The sequence below is a fragment of the Enoplosus armatus genome, chromosome 12, assembly GCF_043641665.1.
Source record: "Enoplosus armatus isolate fEnoArm2 chromosome 12, fEnoArm2.hap1, whole genome shotgun sequence".
NCBI lineage: Eukaryota > Metazoa > Chordata > Actinopteri > Centrarchiformes > Enoplosidae > Enoplosus > Enoplosus armatus.
In genome coordinates, this window is record NC_092191.1 from 5,421,262 (window position 1) to 5,435,284 (window position 14,023).

Consider the following 14,023-nt stretch of genomic DNA (forward strand, 5'->3'; position numbering starts at 1 on the left):
AGTTTATCACAGGACACAGCAAGTGGCGAAGCATCCGTTATCGGACACAGCCCCGTCTGGATTCTGTTTCCTCACAAAACAGAAGAAGAAACGTGTTCACGTTTACATTCATATACATTTACCGACGCACATAAACAAGACTCGTCACAAATGTCGGAAACTGACGTGAACTGTCGATTTGTGTTGTGTTTACTTATCGTTTCTGTGCCCTTGTGAGCTTCAGCTTGTCATTCATTAGTTGTGGCCTTAAAGGGAAGGGACACGTGCACTAAGTAAGGCCGTTAAATATAAAACCTGAGACGTCACGCGGGCTACATAAACAAAGCAGAATTAAATCCAGTGATGGAGGTGGGTCATTTGAGAGGTACCTGGTTGTCTGGGAATAAAAGTGTTGGTTTTATTCGTCTTTCAGAGATGGTGTTGTTATGTGAGATGGTTTGAAGACAGGTGGGGAGCGACTGAGGCGAGCGGCGTCAGTCACGCGCGGCAGGTGGAGCTGCCTAGTCGGATTAAAATGAACCCGGATGCGCTGAACTTCCTCCCAGTGAGTCTGTCCGCTAATTATCACAAGATGCAGGGCTGCTGAGAAACGGCAGGGAGGCAACGTACAGAAGTTTATTATGTTCTGAAGAGGCCTTTTCTAACCCTATGATACATTTTATAGTGATGTTATGAAACTATAGGCTGTTGATCTCTGTAGTAGCGGTGATATAGTTGGATAAGTGTGTCCAAACGTAATTATATCAAGGATTTCCTAAATAGATCATGTTTTGTGTGAGAATAGTTTTGTTTGTGGATATGACTCACGCAGAACTGGATTACTGCGTGAGATGTAGAGGGTGAAACTTGTGCAAAATAATCATCCTTTCATTGTGAGATTGAACTATTATCTTTTTTTTCCTTAGTGGTGGCTGTTTCTGTAGTTTGTGCCTTCTCCTAGACCTAAACTCTCTGACAAACCGCATTTGTTAGTGTGAAGCACTTTGGATTACTTTATCATGGTGCAATATACAGTACAGTAGTTAAGTTTTATCAGATTTTTTTTAAAAACATAGCAGGAAGCAGGGTTAGGTCACTGACACTAACAACTCTCACAGAATGGCTTATTTATTCTTTTAATTAAGGGATACTACTTCAGTATTTTATTAAACAAAAGCTAGGGTGTGGATTTGCCCCCTTTACATACGCAAGTATGAGATTATATATTTAAAGTAATAAATAGTCCAGATGAATTCAAGAGGTTATCTTTAAGTTTTTCTTCAGAGACTCAAAGAAATAATCAGAACTGCAATAAATGTAAAGCACATTGTTCCTTTAGTTAGTTGAAAGCTGTGACAGTTGCTATATAATGAAATAATAACCCAACACAACATCAGATTAGAGCATTGCTGTATATGATGAAGTATTTACAATACATGACAAGACATATTTCTGGAATGTTTCCAGGGTGCAATTTTACAATGATCACTGCACAGTGTGTATCATATAAAAGTCCCTTCATTTTGTGCACATAGACACTAAAAATGAAATAATAAAAAGCAGTAACGAAAGGAATCCTTTGTGAAAAGAATTAATCTACAGTCCTGAACTGTCTGACCACGTTTAAGATAATAAGGCACAAGTGCATTGCATCTTAAATTGGAATGATGATGCTACTTGTTAAGTGTTTTCTCTGTGGCTTTGTTTTGATGTACCCCTCTATAGGGACAAGATACAGGCGGTATTGTACACATGTGACATGATAGACTGCAAACTTTATGGAAAACATTATTGAATCAGCTGGTCACATTGATGAACTAAGACTAAGAAGAACCACCATCTGTGGTGACTACCGCATTGTTAACTGTACTATTTAAAATAATTTTAAAGTGGGATATAATTCAGTTGACACTTAATTCAATTAGAGACTGAGATTGAGGACAGATACCTCAATGAGGTAAATCAATCTGTAAAAAGTAAACGAACATCCTTTTCGACCCTTGTAAGACATAAGATACCTGAGAATTGACACAGAAAGTGCAAATCCTGTGAATAACGTAAGGCTGTGTGTCCACCAGGAACCTCTTTTAAAGCTTAGCATCCTCTTAGTGTTACAGACTGAAAATATCATGACCCATGCTTTCCATTTGCATTATACTTTGCTGCTACCTAAAATAAAAAGAGGTGCCTGGTGAACAACAAAGACAATACATATTGTTGTACACGTAAAAATCCCTTGCCTGCACCATGTGACAAGTACATACAAAATAATGGTCCATTTGCAATCACATAAAAGACAAAGAGCTTTAAAATCACTTAAAGGAGGCTTCACTATAAGGCATTTTCCCAAACAAGTGTTTGTGCGCTCTGTGCAGTCCAAATGTGTGTCTAGTTTGGGATGACGTGTTAATCTTTGAGGCAAACCATTTAAACACTTATTGGCACTTAGTTATGCAAAGTAGCACAACTTGTGTTGTCCCAAACTTTACATATACAAGTGAAAGAAAACATCCTTCTTAATGGCAATAAAACTCAAGAGGGTTTCCTGTGGAGTTGTAGGGTAAAAAATATGCTCTTGGTGCAGAAATAACAGCCTAGCACGCTGGCTAACTAGCAAACCTGAACACCAAAAAGGAACTACATTGGGATCATTTGTCTTCCATAGCTTATTTACCATTGTATTCATAATGCTTGATAGCATAGATAGCCTGTAACTGGCAACATTCCCTTTTTCAATTAGTGACGAGAGGGCTTGGCTTCATAAGCTTCTTCTGACACTTCTTGGAGATTCATGCTGTGATTGTTTGCTCAATAATTCTTGCCTCCAGAAAAATTCAAACTTTTTTGTTGATTGCTGTGACTGTAGGTTTATCTGTCAACAGACTCTTGAGTACCCACAGTCAGAGTAAAGAACATCCTCAAGGGTAACATGGCTGTTACTGCTTTGAGAAATCAGCACAGCTGGAACATCTCTCGCTGAAATTACCTGTTGAATAAGCCTGTGATTGAGACTTGTCCATCTGATAAATCTGAATCATCACATGGACGAGTCTGGTAGTCGTCTTCTGTCTCAGTCTCCGTGAGTGTAGGACATGTGGACAGCCCAGGGCTGCACCGTTCCTCGGCCAAACAGAGTGTAGACAGCCGCTCCAAACAGGTTGATGGCAGCAGCAATGTAGAAAACAGTCTGCCATTCTTCTATGGTGTTCTGAAGGGCAGTCAGCACAGTTAATGTTAGTGTTGAAATAAGAAAAGGGTTTTAGCCCTCACAGTCATACAACTGTACAGGTCAACATTTTCCAATTTGTGACTTCCTGGTTTAGCAAAACAAAACCTGAAGGTTTGTCTTGAAAATATATTCAAAACATTCCTTTTAATGTCTTTTCTACCAGTGTCTACATTATTTTAATGACAAAATGGTAATCATGCATCTTAAAGAGGAAAAACTAATTACAATCCAACAATTATCACAAATCACAAGACATCCCGAAGGTTAACTTTGGTTTTCCTGACTAATCATCTGAATCTAAACCCAACCATTGAGCTCCCTGAGGAGTTGGGCAGACTCAACAGAATTTCTCCTGGTTAACAATCATAAATACACAAATTAAGAACAATTAAGAAAATGTTAAAATTGACACAGTACAGTGTGTAAGGTCATGTTCAGACTGTCCAAAAAGCAGAATATTAATTTGTAAAATAATAGTCTAGGCAACTTTAGGTAGGCACTGTCAATGATTTAAAAGATGATGTGATTGTTTAACTGAGTTATTGACTTTTTTAAATCTTCACCTGGTGCCATTGTTGATGATCTGAATGACGACACTGTTTGGTTACTTGACCAAACTGTTTGTCCACAACTGTGTGGTGATAACCCAAGAAAGTAATAATGAAACAAGGTGAAGGCAATAACTATCATCAAGCACTGTGTTGCTTTTTATTATAGACTATGAATGCCCCCTGGTGGCTAAATGTTAACATGCAAATCCTGTCGTGACTAAACCAATTAAGACAGGAAATGGAGCATCAAGCCAAAGTAAGGATACCATCTGTTTATCCAGGGACACTGGAGGTCAGGACACCCAGAGTGACCTCTGTTAGTATGCCGGCAGCAGCATACTACATACTAAAAACAAAGTTTATCTGCTATCATCATATGGGTGTGTAAGGGTGTGGCAACTATTATTATGAAATCTAGACTCAAGTTTTTCAAACCTTTTGAAACACAAAACAGTTACTGCTCTGTTAGAATTCAAGGAACCAATACCTCTATGCAGACTGGTCAATAAAGTGTGATTGTACATGAGTTTCTTACATGTTTGGTGAGTTCTCTTGCTATGACTGGTCCCACCATGCCAGGAATGGTGGCAAAGGTGTTGGTGATTCCCAGGAGAATACCAGCATACCTACAAACATAAGCACATTGATTACAGCTACATCACAGCTTAGCTCCATCTATTGACACCTGGAGGAGATCCTAAACCTTTGTATAACCTGAGTATCTAAAAAGTTTCACTATAATCAGTGATATAGGATTACACAATTACTTCTGTGACACTTTTGCACACAATGATTCAATTTCTGCATCTGTTCTTATGACATAAAAGTAATTTAGTTTTTCTATAAATTGTAAACTTTTAGGTTTAACATCATGAGCAGGAACTCCCTATTATGTTTACAGTAAGAGGTTATTTTGGCGATAGAACTTGGTAATTCTTACGAAGGAGCAATGTCAAGGTGGTTGATGTTGAAGCCAGAGGCCGACACTCCGCCCAGAGCGGAAGAGATGGTGAGGAAGGTCACAGCCATGGTGTAGTTACAGCCTGTATATCCTGCTGCCACCAGGAACACCGCAGGCCCGATCATCCCTGCAGAAACGACACAGTAACGGAGGAAACATCCTCAGAAGTAGGAGACATGGTGTCCAAGCCAAGAGCCTGTATTCAGTTTCACAAACTCCATGATTCAGCTGTGATATTGCCATTCCTTACCAACAACGGAGAAGGCCTTCCTGACAGTGACGGTGCGGTAGAGGCATGTTTCCCGCAGGTAGTCTGCAAGCTGGCCACTCAGCACAGCCAACACAGCGCAGCCCATGTAAGGAAGAGCTGACAGTATACCGTTCTATGGTGGACAGACGGACACAATGATGAGAACATTTTTATGATTACATACTCATTATACACATATCAGTGAGTAGAAATTATTGTTAACTGTGATGATATAACCACAACCAATCTGTGATGTTCAATGACAAGTGTTTTGGTTTACCCATTTATCTCCCATCTGTTACTACTTCACTTACATACATTATTACTAATGTTACTTATTACCAAATGATTAGCCTTCACATCTTGACTTAAAGAGTGATATTAACCTTAAGTTAAGTTGTCTATACTTTCAATAAAAACGTATGAGGAAAAAGGGTTTTCAAAGATGCATGGCCATGAACACTGATCCCTTTTGACCCCTTATCTCTTCCTATTAAGTGTTTGCGGCACTTCTGAGCATGAACGAATGCCTTTGTGTGATGTTGACCTCACCTGCTGTATGCTGAATCCCAGAATGTCACTCATGTAGGTTGGCAGCAGGGTGAGGAGGGTGTAGAAGGTCCAGTTGTAGGAGAAGTGAGCCACGACGATGGCCCACAGTGGTACGGACGTCACTATGGCTCGCCAGGGGATGAAGCCTGACGATGTGGACAGCTGGGACACGCAGGAAGCAGAATGCATCTTGATTAATGCATCCACCCTTAAAAACTACATGTATATGTATAACAATATACATGTATGCATATATATGCATGTATTGCACTAGTAAATATGTATTGCGTTGTTTTTTTTATAAATTGAGAATAAATAATGAGGTTACAGTTTCTGGCAGAGGTGAAATAAGTCCAGAAAACTTGGCCACTTATTGATCTGTTTTACTTTGTTCAGCCATGTGTTTAATTTGCATTGAATATATATAAAATAGGCCTTACAGGACGGTGTTTTATACTCTGTCTCTTGCCAGTTTCCAGCTCTCCTCTATTGCATTGGTGGGTTTACTTCTTGTGTTAACTTTCTCTCCCCCTGCTGGCCAGAAAAGTGCCAATATGTTTTCCTACTTAATGCTGTGTTGTTGGTCGTTTTCTGATTTAAAACACTACCGACAGTTGACCAAAACAAGCTGAAAAGAATCCCACAGTTGTGCTTCATCACTCTGCCTTCAATGGCATATAGGTGTCCAGAGTCCTATTCACGTGTGTGACTCAATGTATAAAATGAAATTGTCATTATTAAAAGGGCACTTGTCATAGTCTCACAAACATTTTATGAACCAAAGGATTTCCACACAGAAGTCACTCATGCTGGTGGAGCTTCAAGGTTTCTGCAGATTGCTCTAAGTCAGAGGGTAGACAGAGATACCAGGGTTCAAATCCGAGTAGAAATGATGAACCCTGTTTTACCATTATCACCATCTCTGTGAACATGTACAGTATTTAGGGAAGCTTTGTGTCTGAATGCTATTATAAACCTCAGAGTCATGGTGTGTGTTGTGACCTAACAGCTGAGTAAGACAGATAAAAGAGTAAAATGCTGCAATACAGAGATTACGTAACATTAGTATCTGATAACTGGACTGGACTGGAAATGCCTGCAAGCACTCGTTTTGCTACTGTCTTAGTCTTAGTATAATGCAATAGAGTAAAGGACACTACATCATATCCCAAAATGGCAGTTAAGGATATAATCTACCACTACAGATCATTAACAGCTATATATTCAAAACATTTATTGGAGTGTATATTATTTGTTACACATTTTAACTAAATGTGGGACCCTTTTTGTTTTGTAATTGAGGACATACAGTCTGGTTTCTGGTGTTACCTCGTTCTTGAGTGATGCGGTGATGTAGAGTCTCTCCCGCTCTGATATCCGTGGGTGAGTGTTTGGACTGTCAAAGACCAGAAAGGCCCACAACACGAACCACACCAGGCCAACAGCACCTGGACACAACAACAAGCAAGCGAGCATTCATTTTAACACAGATTAACAGTGGTGGCCTCTCTCCACTGGTTTAAAGATGGAGTTAAATTAGTAGCAGTAGTCCACCAGACAAGCAAGCAACAAAATAAATAAAGTGGGACTTCTGCAGAGGTTCCATCTGTGAGCACATTTTCCTCTTCAACTTGCTAAATCATCGTTTCCACAGACCAAAGAGGAACAAAGGAACAGACACTGGAAACAGCTTGTCTGATGCTCAAAGAGCGCTGTGGTGTGTAGAAGGGAAAACAACCATCTGTGAGTCATCAATGAAGAGGCCACTTGAGGTCGGAGAAATATGAAAAAGCTTCAATAATCACGATTGGCAGCGACTTCATTAGACACTATATTTACTCTCCCAGTCACACAAGATGAGACCTCATCTGTAATGTAAATTCAATCAGATGACTTTTTTTTTTTAAGCACAGGGTTCCAAGGGTTGTTATGATGTGAAATTTCCATAACTTATTCATGACAGCACTTTCATGACCTGAAATCTTTCTAGTCAATGGTTTTGCGACTAATGCAATAATGCATCACGTGTAAAATAAAGTTAGAAATTCCCTCAAAGTCCCTCAAATTCTGACATTTATGCAAAAACAGCAATACTATGAAAACAACACAATGCTTACAGGCATTTCTCAAACGGCAATCACTCGCAAATAAAATCAAAATGTCAAATCAAAAGGGTACAGTTGCCTCATGACTTGTAACCCCACCCCCACCCTCCGCTAGTGACCCCCCCCCCCCCCCAGGTATATTACCAAATACATAGAAGACGTAGGTCCAGTCCAGGTAGAAGCAGATTTCACCAGACAGAGGAAGAGATATTACTGTCCCCAGCTGGGCTCCTGGAATGGAAGAGAAAAGACAAACATCTGTATCCCACAGCTGTCTGAATACACTGAATGAAGAATATACAGTGAGTGACAAGATGATGCCGTGCAAGAGGTGGCCAAGTCCAGCACTTTAAGTACACAAGGTTAGGCTGAGACTGATCTATCAGAGCAAGTTTCGCACGGTTCCTAAATCTAGAGCTGCAATTAAGAGATTATTTTCAATGTTGGTTACTCTGTTGTCTTTTTTCTAATGATTGATTAATTGTTCAGTAAATAAAGTCAGAGAATAGTGGAAAATGCCCATAAAACAGTAACCAGCAAATATTTGGCGTTTTAGCATGATAAATTACTTGAGTTGCTTGATGAAATTTCAGTTAATTTCAATTGATTAATTGTTCAAATAACTGTGACAAACTGTTTTGTTAAATAAGTATTTTGGCAGGTGATCCAAAAACCCACTGTTTTGTGTAAATAGAAGCAGGTTTTGCAGTCATTTGTCTTGTTGACATTGTACCCCTTGTGTCTGCATGTCTTACCAATGTAGGAAATAGTGAGCAGTCGGCTCCTCTCCAGCGGTGGGGCCCACGCTGCCCACATAGTGTACATTGCAGGGAACGTGACTCCCTGAAGACAAACACAAGAAGAACATCAACAGAAGTGCACAAATAACACTCAGGTACAGCCAGTCATGCATTTATCTATCCATACAAACCATCTCTGTATTAGTTTGTTTGGCTGTCTGTGACTATAACTCCATAAAGAGTAAATAATTTCAACTCTACTTTCTGTGTCGGAATGAAACAACCCGATCGCCTACCTCTCCTATCCCTTCCAGCACCCTGACAGCGATGAGGTAGCTTGCTCCCAGGTCGGCAGCCACGGGGGTGAGCAGCGTAAAAACTACAGTTCCCAGGATTCCAAAGCCCATCAGCCACTTGGGTCCGAGGCGGCCGGCCAGGTAGCCTCCAGGGATCTGTGTGAGGATGTAGCCGTAGAAGAAGGAGCCCAAGATCCAGCCCTGTGTCTCAGAGTCCCAGTCGTACACACTGGCCTGTGAGGGGACGGGTTCAGAGCTGTATTAGGAATTAGGCTAGTTCAAATATTATGAGGCCTTATTGAATAAAAACAGTTTCTGGTTGTTTGGCTGTACTTAAGCATGTGTCTGACGCTTTCTCTCTACCTTTATGTTCCTTTTCGTACAATTATCTTTTCTTCTACTCCACCTCTAACAGGTAGTGTGTCAACATCACCAAAGCTACCACACACATGAAATAACACACACTTAAGTAGAGTAAGTATAGCCCAGATTTCAGTAGTGGATTGTGTCCTAGCCTTGTTATGGCATGTTAGAGAAGTGGTCATCTGCACAGCTCGTCAACAGTAATACATAGTGAGTGAATCCAACAAAATAAGAGCATCTTTGCAAAACAGCACTTTTGGATGCAGGGTTTTGTTCATTCATTTGTGAATGGTACATACTCAACTGTTGATATTATGTAGGTATGTAGGTCAAAACAGATCATATTCCAAAGTTAATTTTTTCAAGACTGACAAACTGAATACCAGCTGAATACCACATGTCAACTGCAGTCTCCTGATTTGCATAGTCCGGACATGTTTTTTTTTTTCCACGGACAGCAGACAAAAAATGGAAAAACGTGGCTGTAACACTACCCATTGCTTTCAAAAAGCGGCATTTTGAAGCCCGCCAATGAGAGTCAGTCTGATACGGGTACTGGTGAGGTCGCCTGGCCTCTTTCAGCCTTTAAGTCTTTTTAATAGAACAATAATTGTCTAAATCTCCACTAAGGAACACACAAAGAGGAGTGAAATTACAAACTGAAAGTCTAACTATCTTTGAAAATGACTTACTGACTTTTGAATTTTCAGCTGTGGTAGTTGGTGCTTACTCAATACTTATAGTTGGAGTGGATTTAATTCTAGTTTTAGTTTTTTCAAGAAACAAATGTAGTTCTGTGGTGCCACTCAAATTCAACTGGCAACCGTTCCAACATGTATGTAACAGTTCAACCGATTTTCATTACCGTGTGACTGTGTTGGGGCCGTGCATGGCTGGCATGAGAAGGACACACTGAGCCGCTGTGGTTGGTGCTGGCTTGGTGAGTGTTGTTGAGCATGTCCACCATGGCCACACTGAGGTTCACCCGCAACGAGTAGACCACAAAGAAGCCAAAAGAGGAGAGCAGCGCCAGGCCATAGCGTGATGAACCGCACACTGGGGCTACAAGGTGAGAGAAATAACGGCAATGAGACCTCTGTGGCAGATGATACTGTATGTGTGCTGAAGTTACCAGTTGCATTCACCAGTTGTACAGTCACTGTACAGAAAAGACATACAGAAAAAAAAAAAACGTAGATACATTGTTATTTTTAACCTCAAAATAGAGCTGTAGCTTTTTAGAAACTTTTGCTCCTGCACTTCTTTTTGTCGTTTGCGTGTTTCCTCACAGAATATCACCCTCATGTTGGGCTGCAACAATGAATCCATCCATCAAGTATTTTCTCAACTAATTAATCATTTAGAAAATGCCAAAATGAAAGCAAATACCCATCATAAGTTCCTAGAGACAGACATTTTATCTTCAGATGTATCACTAATTCTTATTAAATATCTTACAAAAGTTATAACTGGTTCATTTCATGTCATTCACCAGATCATTTAGTTGTTTCAGCACTTAATGTATGCATCTTATTTTCATAAGTAACCTTTGGTGTATAATAAGTCTATTGATATTACATATAAATATGACATTATGTAAAACACTGCTACTTTATTGCTCCTGTTAAAACTTGGAAGCGCCTTTCCTCCCACACAATAAACTCCAGTGTCCTTATCTCACAGGTTGCCATGCTTGCATAGAAAATATACCTTGAGGATTATTTCAATAAGTCATGTTTAAACAAGGTGAAACTGCCCTGCTGGATCCTCACTGCACTTTTACGCAAATAAACATTGTTTCTCAGAGGTACAACTTTCATGTACTGACTTTTGCATGACTTTTAAACTGACATTTTCATCGCTCTGCCTCTAGGTATGTAAGATATGACCTGACTCACAGGTAGGCCTGTCTTATGATGTGAGCTCAGGGCAGATGTCCCTAAACTCGTGACTCATTAAAATGTCAAAAGCACAGGACAGGTGTGGTCAATGATAATGAAAGCCTTTTTATTCAGATTTACCTACCTTTAGTAACAGAACCATGCACAATAAAAGAACAGCAAATGAGGTATCCGATGGTTTTAATATAGTGACGGTAAATAAGCATTGTCATAATCAGACTCCAGGTCCGATTTTAGGCGCTTTAGTCGCTTTGTATTAGATTATATTGCGCAGGTGTTTACGTTATCGTTAATATCTCCTCGCTGAGTAAACAAACAACCGCTAAATAACCATTAAATAACATACATTAAAAGGCTCGCTGCTTTCCTGTTTCTTCCCAATGAAACAGTGGAAAAGCAACGCAGATTTGAGGCATATGTTACCCGAACTGAACCTCGCGTATTGTTAGCTAGCTAACTGGCTGCATATATTTTTCTTTCACCTCTCTGGACTCTTTCTTCGTGTCCTCGGTGAAGCAGCGGCGTCTCCTGCTCGTCCGCCTCCGTGTCCGACCCGTACCGCTCCATTTTTCAGATAACTGGTTCTACTGCATCGCAGACTAAACCTGACAACAACAACAGCAGCAGCAGAAACTTCACTGGAGACTCGAGTCAGCTGAGCTCAACTCTACGCGACGCAAGCTAACTGCCGTCACGTGACGAGGGGCAGCGGGCCGGAAGTAGGGCGGTAAGGCTGTGGACTTCCTCCCCCGAGTTTTGTCTGCAGGTGTTAAACAATATGGAAGTGAAGGAAAAACACGATGAAAACAAAAAAATAATGCAAGGTAATTACCAGTTTACCAATTTAGTAACTATTTATTATGAGTGACCAGAAAAAAGAAACATGAGCTATAAATAAAACCTTTTTTAATTGTTGACATTGTGTCAGACAGTTAGGCTACCAGACCTGTAGGGGCCCTGAAGGCCCCAGCTGTCTGTGTAGCATCTCCTTAGTGGTAATTTGATAAATTTAAAATTTGTTTGGTAATATGCAAAATTTCAGGTCCTTTAGGTGGTTTATGCGTTCTAATCAATTGCCTGGCAACGTTATGGTACATTTTGACTCCTCTAGTTTGTAAATGGTAAATGATCTCACTTATATAGTGCTTTTCAACCTTCATTCACTCACACATTCACACACCTATGGCGACAGAGCTGCCATGCAAGGTGCTGGTCTCCATCGGGAGCAATTTAGGGTTCAGTGACTTGCTCAAGGACACTTCGACATGACGGGGGCAGCCGGGGATTGAACCCCCAACCCGCTCTAACCAGCTTTACCACTGCGCCACCATGTGGTTTTGTTATAGTGAAAATGTTCCACTGAACCGGCTTGTGTTTTTACAGCTCTTTGCTCCTCTATCTGAAATACGGAGTCAAATATAGTGTTACATGGCTGGCATGATAACATTATGAGTCATAAAATGCACTGAATCCTGCTTTGACTAACATCCCGAAAATATGAAACAAGGCACATTTTACACATGAATGCAACTTGTTGTGACCCTCCGTACAATGTACCTCTACACAATATACACACTTACAACAATATAATATATATTAAAACACGAGATACATTACCAATTGAGAATTGAGAATAAAGTAAAACACTAAATAAAATAGAACATGGGTTTAATAACTGTTTTGAACACATGGCATTGAAAATAAATTGATTTTAAGGCCCCAGTAAGCAAATCATCAAAATGGCCTTTTCTCTGAACCCCATTTCAATTATTGGTGAATAAGACAAGTTTTGTTTTGTTTTTTTGTACAGAGACGAATGGGCAGTACATTCTCGTCGCACAAACTCACATGTAGCCACAGTATCAGATGATGTGTGGGAATGATGTAACCTTCAAACACAGGTTTGTTGTTGAAATGAGCAGCAGCTCAGCTGTTTGTCTCCACCGCAGTCAGAGGGACAGAGAAAACAACGAGACACACACTCTAGATATGAAGAGAGACAGACAGACAGGAGCTGACAGATAGACTTCCACCAGAGTGAGGTATGGTTGCTGTTTCATACCAACCCTGACCTCTGACCTCACTTTTATTATTACCCTTGGAGATGTAAACCTACCTTAAATAATGACATGATATTAGAAATGACAGTGTGTGATAACATCTACAGATAACACAGTGAAGCAGGGGACTTTAAAGAGTACTCCACCGATTTACGACATTGTCGGACGCACGACGGACAGTGGACAAAACAAAGCTACCTTGTCAAAACTTGGCACCTACATTAGCCACAATACATCTCAATCGCTGACAGTTTCGGTGTGTTATGCTAGTAGCCGCTAACGTAGCCTCGAGCCGCTTTCCTCAAGCAGAGATAAGGAGCAGGCTACAGAAGCCTTGTAAGGTCACTTCTTTCTTCAATTCCACACCCCCAGATTTGTTTTTCATTTTCAAACTTGTAGTCTTCAACCTCAACTTGATGAGATGTTGATAAGCAAAACTGACATGAATTCAAGTAGAGGAAAGCTGCCTTTGCTGACTTTTTAGCAAAGACCCAATTATTCTTCTCAGGAGTTGGTGGAGAACAAAACTAGAGCTAAAACAAGAGTGAATGTTGGACTTACATTAATCAAGTTATCGTAAACACAACTCCAAATGAATGATAATGTTGCTCTGTGTCTGCTGGATGTGTAAATAAGCAGCAGTTCGTCACAACAACATTATAAGCTGATAATATCAACTAAGTGTTGCGTTTACAGCTTGTTGCATTGCCTCCATTTCAAGCTGACTCTGATCTGTATAAATGATCCTCATTGTCACGCCTCCTTAAATCTAACGACTTAGCTATATTATGTGGCTGTACGATGATGTCTCTCTCTCCCTCTCCTGATCTTTGCCTTCTGCTCTCCGAAGACAAGGGCCTTTTTGTGTAAAAGGGAAATCATAGGACTCACATGCCTTGGAGGAGAGAAAGTGAGTGATCACAGCAAAGGAGAGGGTTGTTCAGAGGAAAAGAACAAGGCAGAGGAGCAGACTGAAGTTGTCGAGAGCTGGATAAGGACTTCGGAACCGGACAGTTGTGAACTAGATTGGACCAGA

The 14,023-nt window shown here is 40.4% G+C and overlaps 1 protein-coding gene across 1 annotated transcript; it reads right to left on the minus strand.

Annotated features, from left to right (window-relative positions):
• Positions 1 to 1,372: 1,372 nt before the first annotated feature.
• On the minus strand, positions 1,373 to 11,526 carry slc17a5 (solute carrier family 17 member 5). Its single transcript, XM_070915870.1, has 11 exons — positions 11,410 to 11,526; positions 9,892 to 10,088; positions 8,664 to 8,897; positions 8,383 to 8,470; positions 7,772 to 7,858; positions 6,852 to 6,970; positions 5,523 to 5,684; positions 4,971 to 5,103; positions 4,700 to 4,847; positions 4,295 to 4,385; positions 1,373 to 3,187 (listed from the first exon to the last, which is right to left on the minus strand). Exons 1-11 carry the CDS (start codon positions 11,492 to 11,494, stop codon positions 3,050 to 3,052), a joined length of 1,482 nt encoding a protein of 493 aa, XP_070771971.1. The 5' UTR covers positions 11,495 to 11,526; the 3' UTR covers positions 1,373 to 3,049.
• Positions 11,527 to 14,023: the final 2,497 nt, after the last annotated feature.

What these genes read in the sequence shown, in the direction of transcription:
- slc17a5 (XM_070915870.1), bottom strand. Translation starts at nt 11,494, where the DNA reads ATGGAGCGGTACGGGTCGGACACGGAGGCGGACGAGCAGGAGACGCCG. An exon ending in CTACGTCTTCTATGTATTTG is followed by an intron (nt 6,971 to 7,771) that starts GTAATATACCTG and finishes TGTTGTGTCCAG; the next exon opens with GTGCTGTTGGCCTGGTGTGG. An exon ending in TGGGATTCAGCATACAGCAG is followed by an intron (nt 5,104 to 5,522) that starts GTGAGGTCAACA and finishes TGTCCACCATAG; the next exon opens with AACGGTATACTGTCAGCTCT.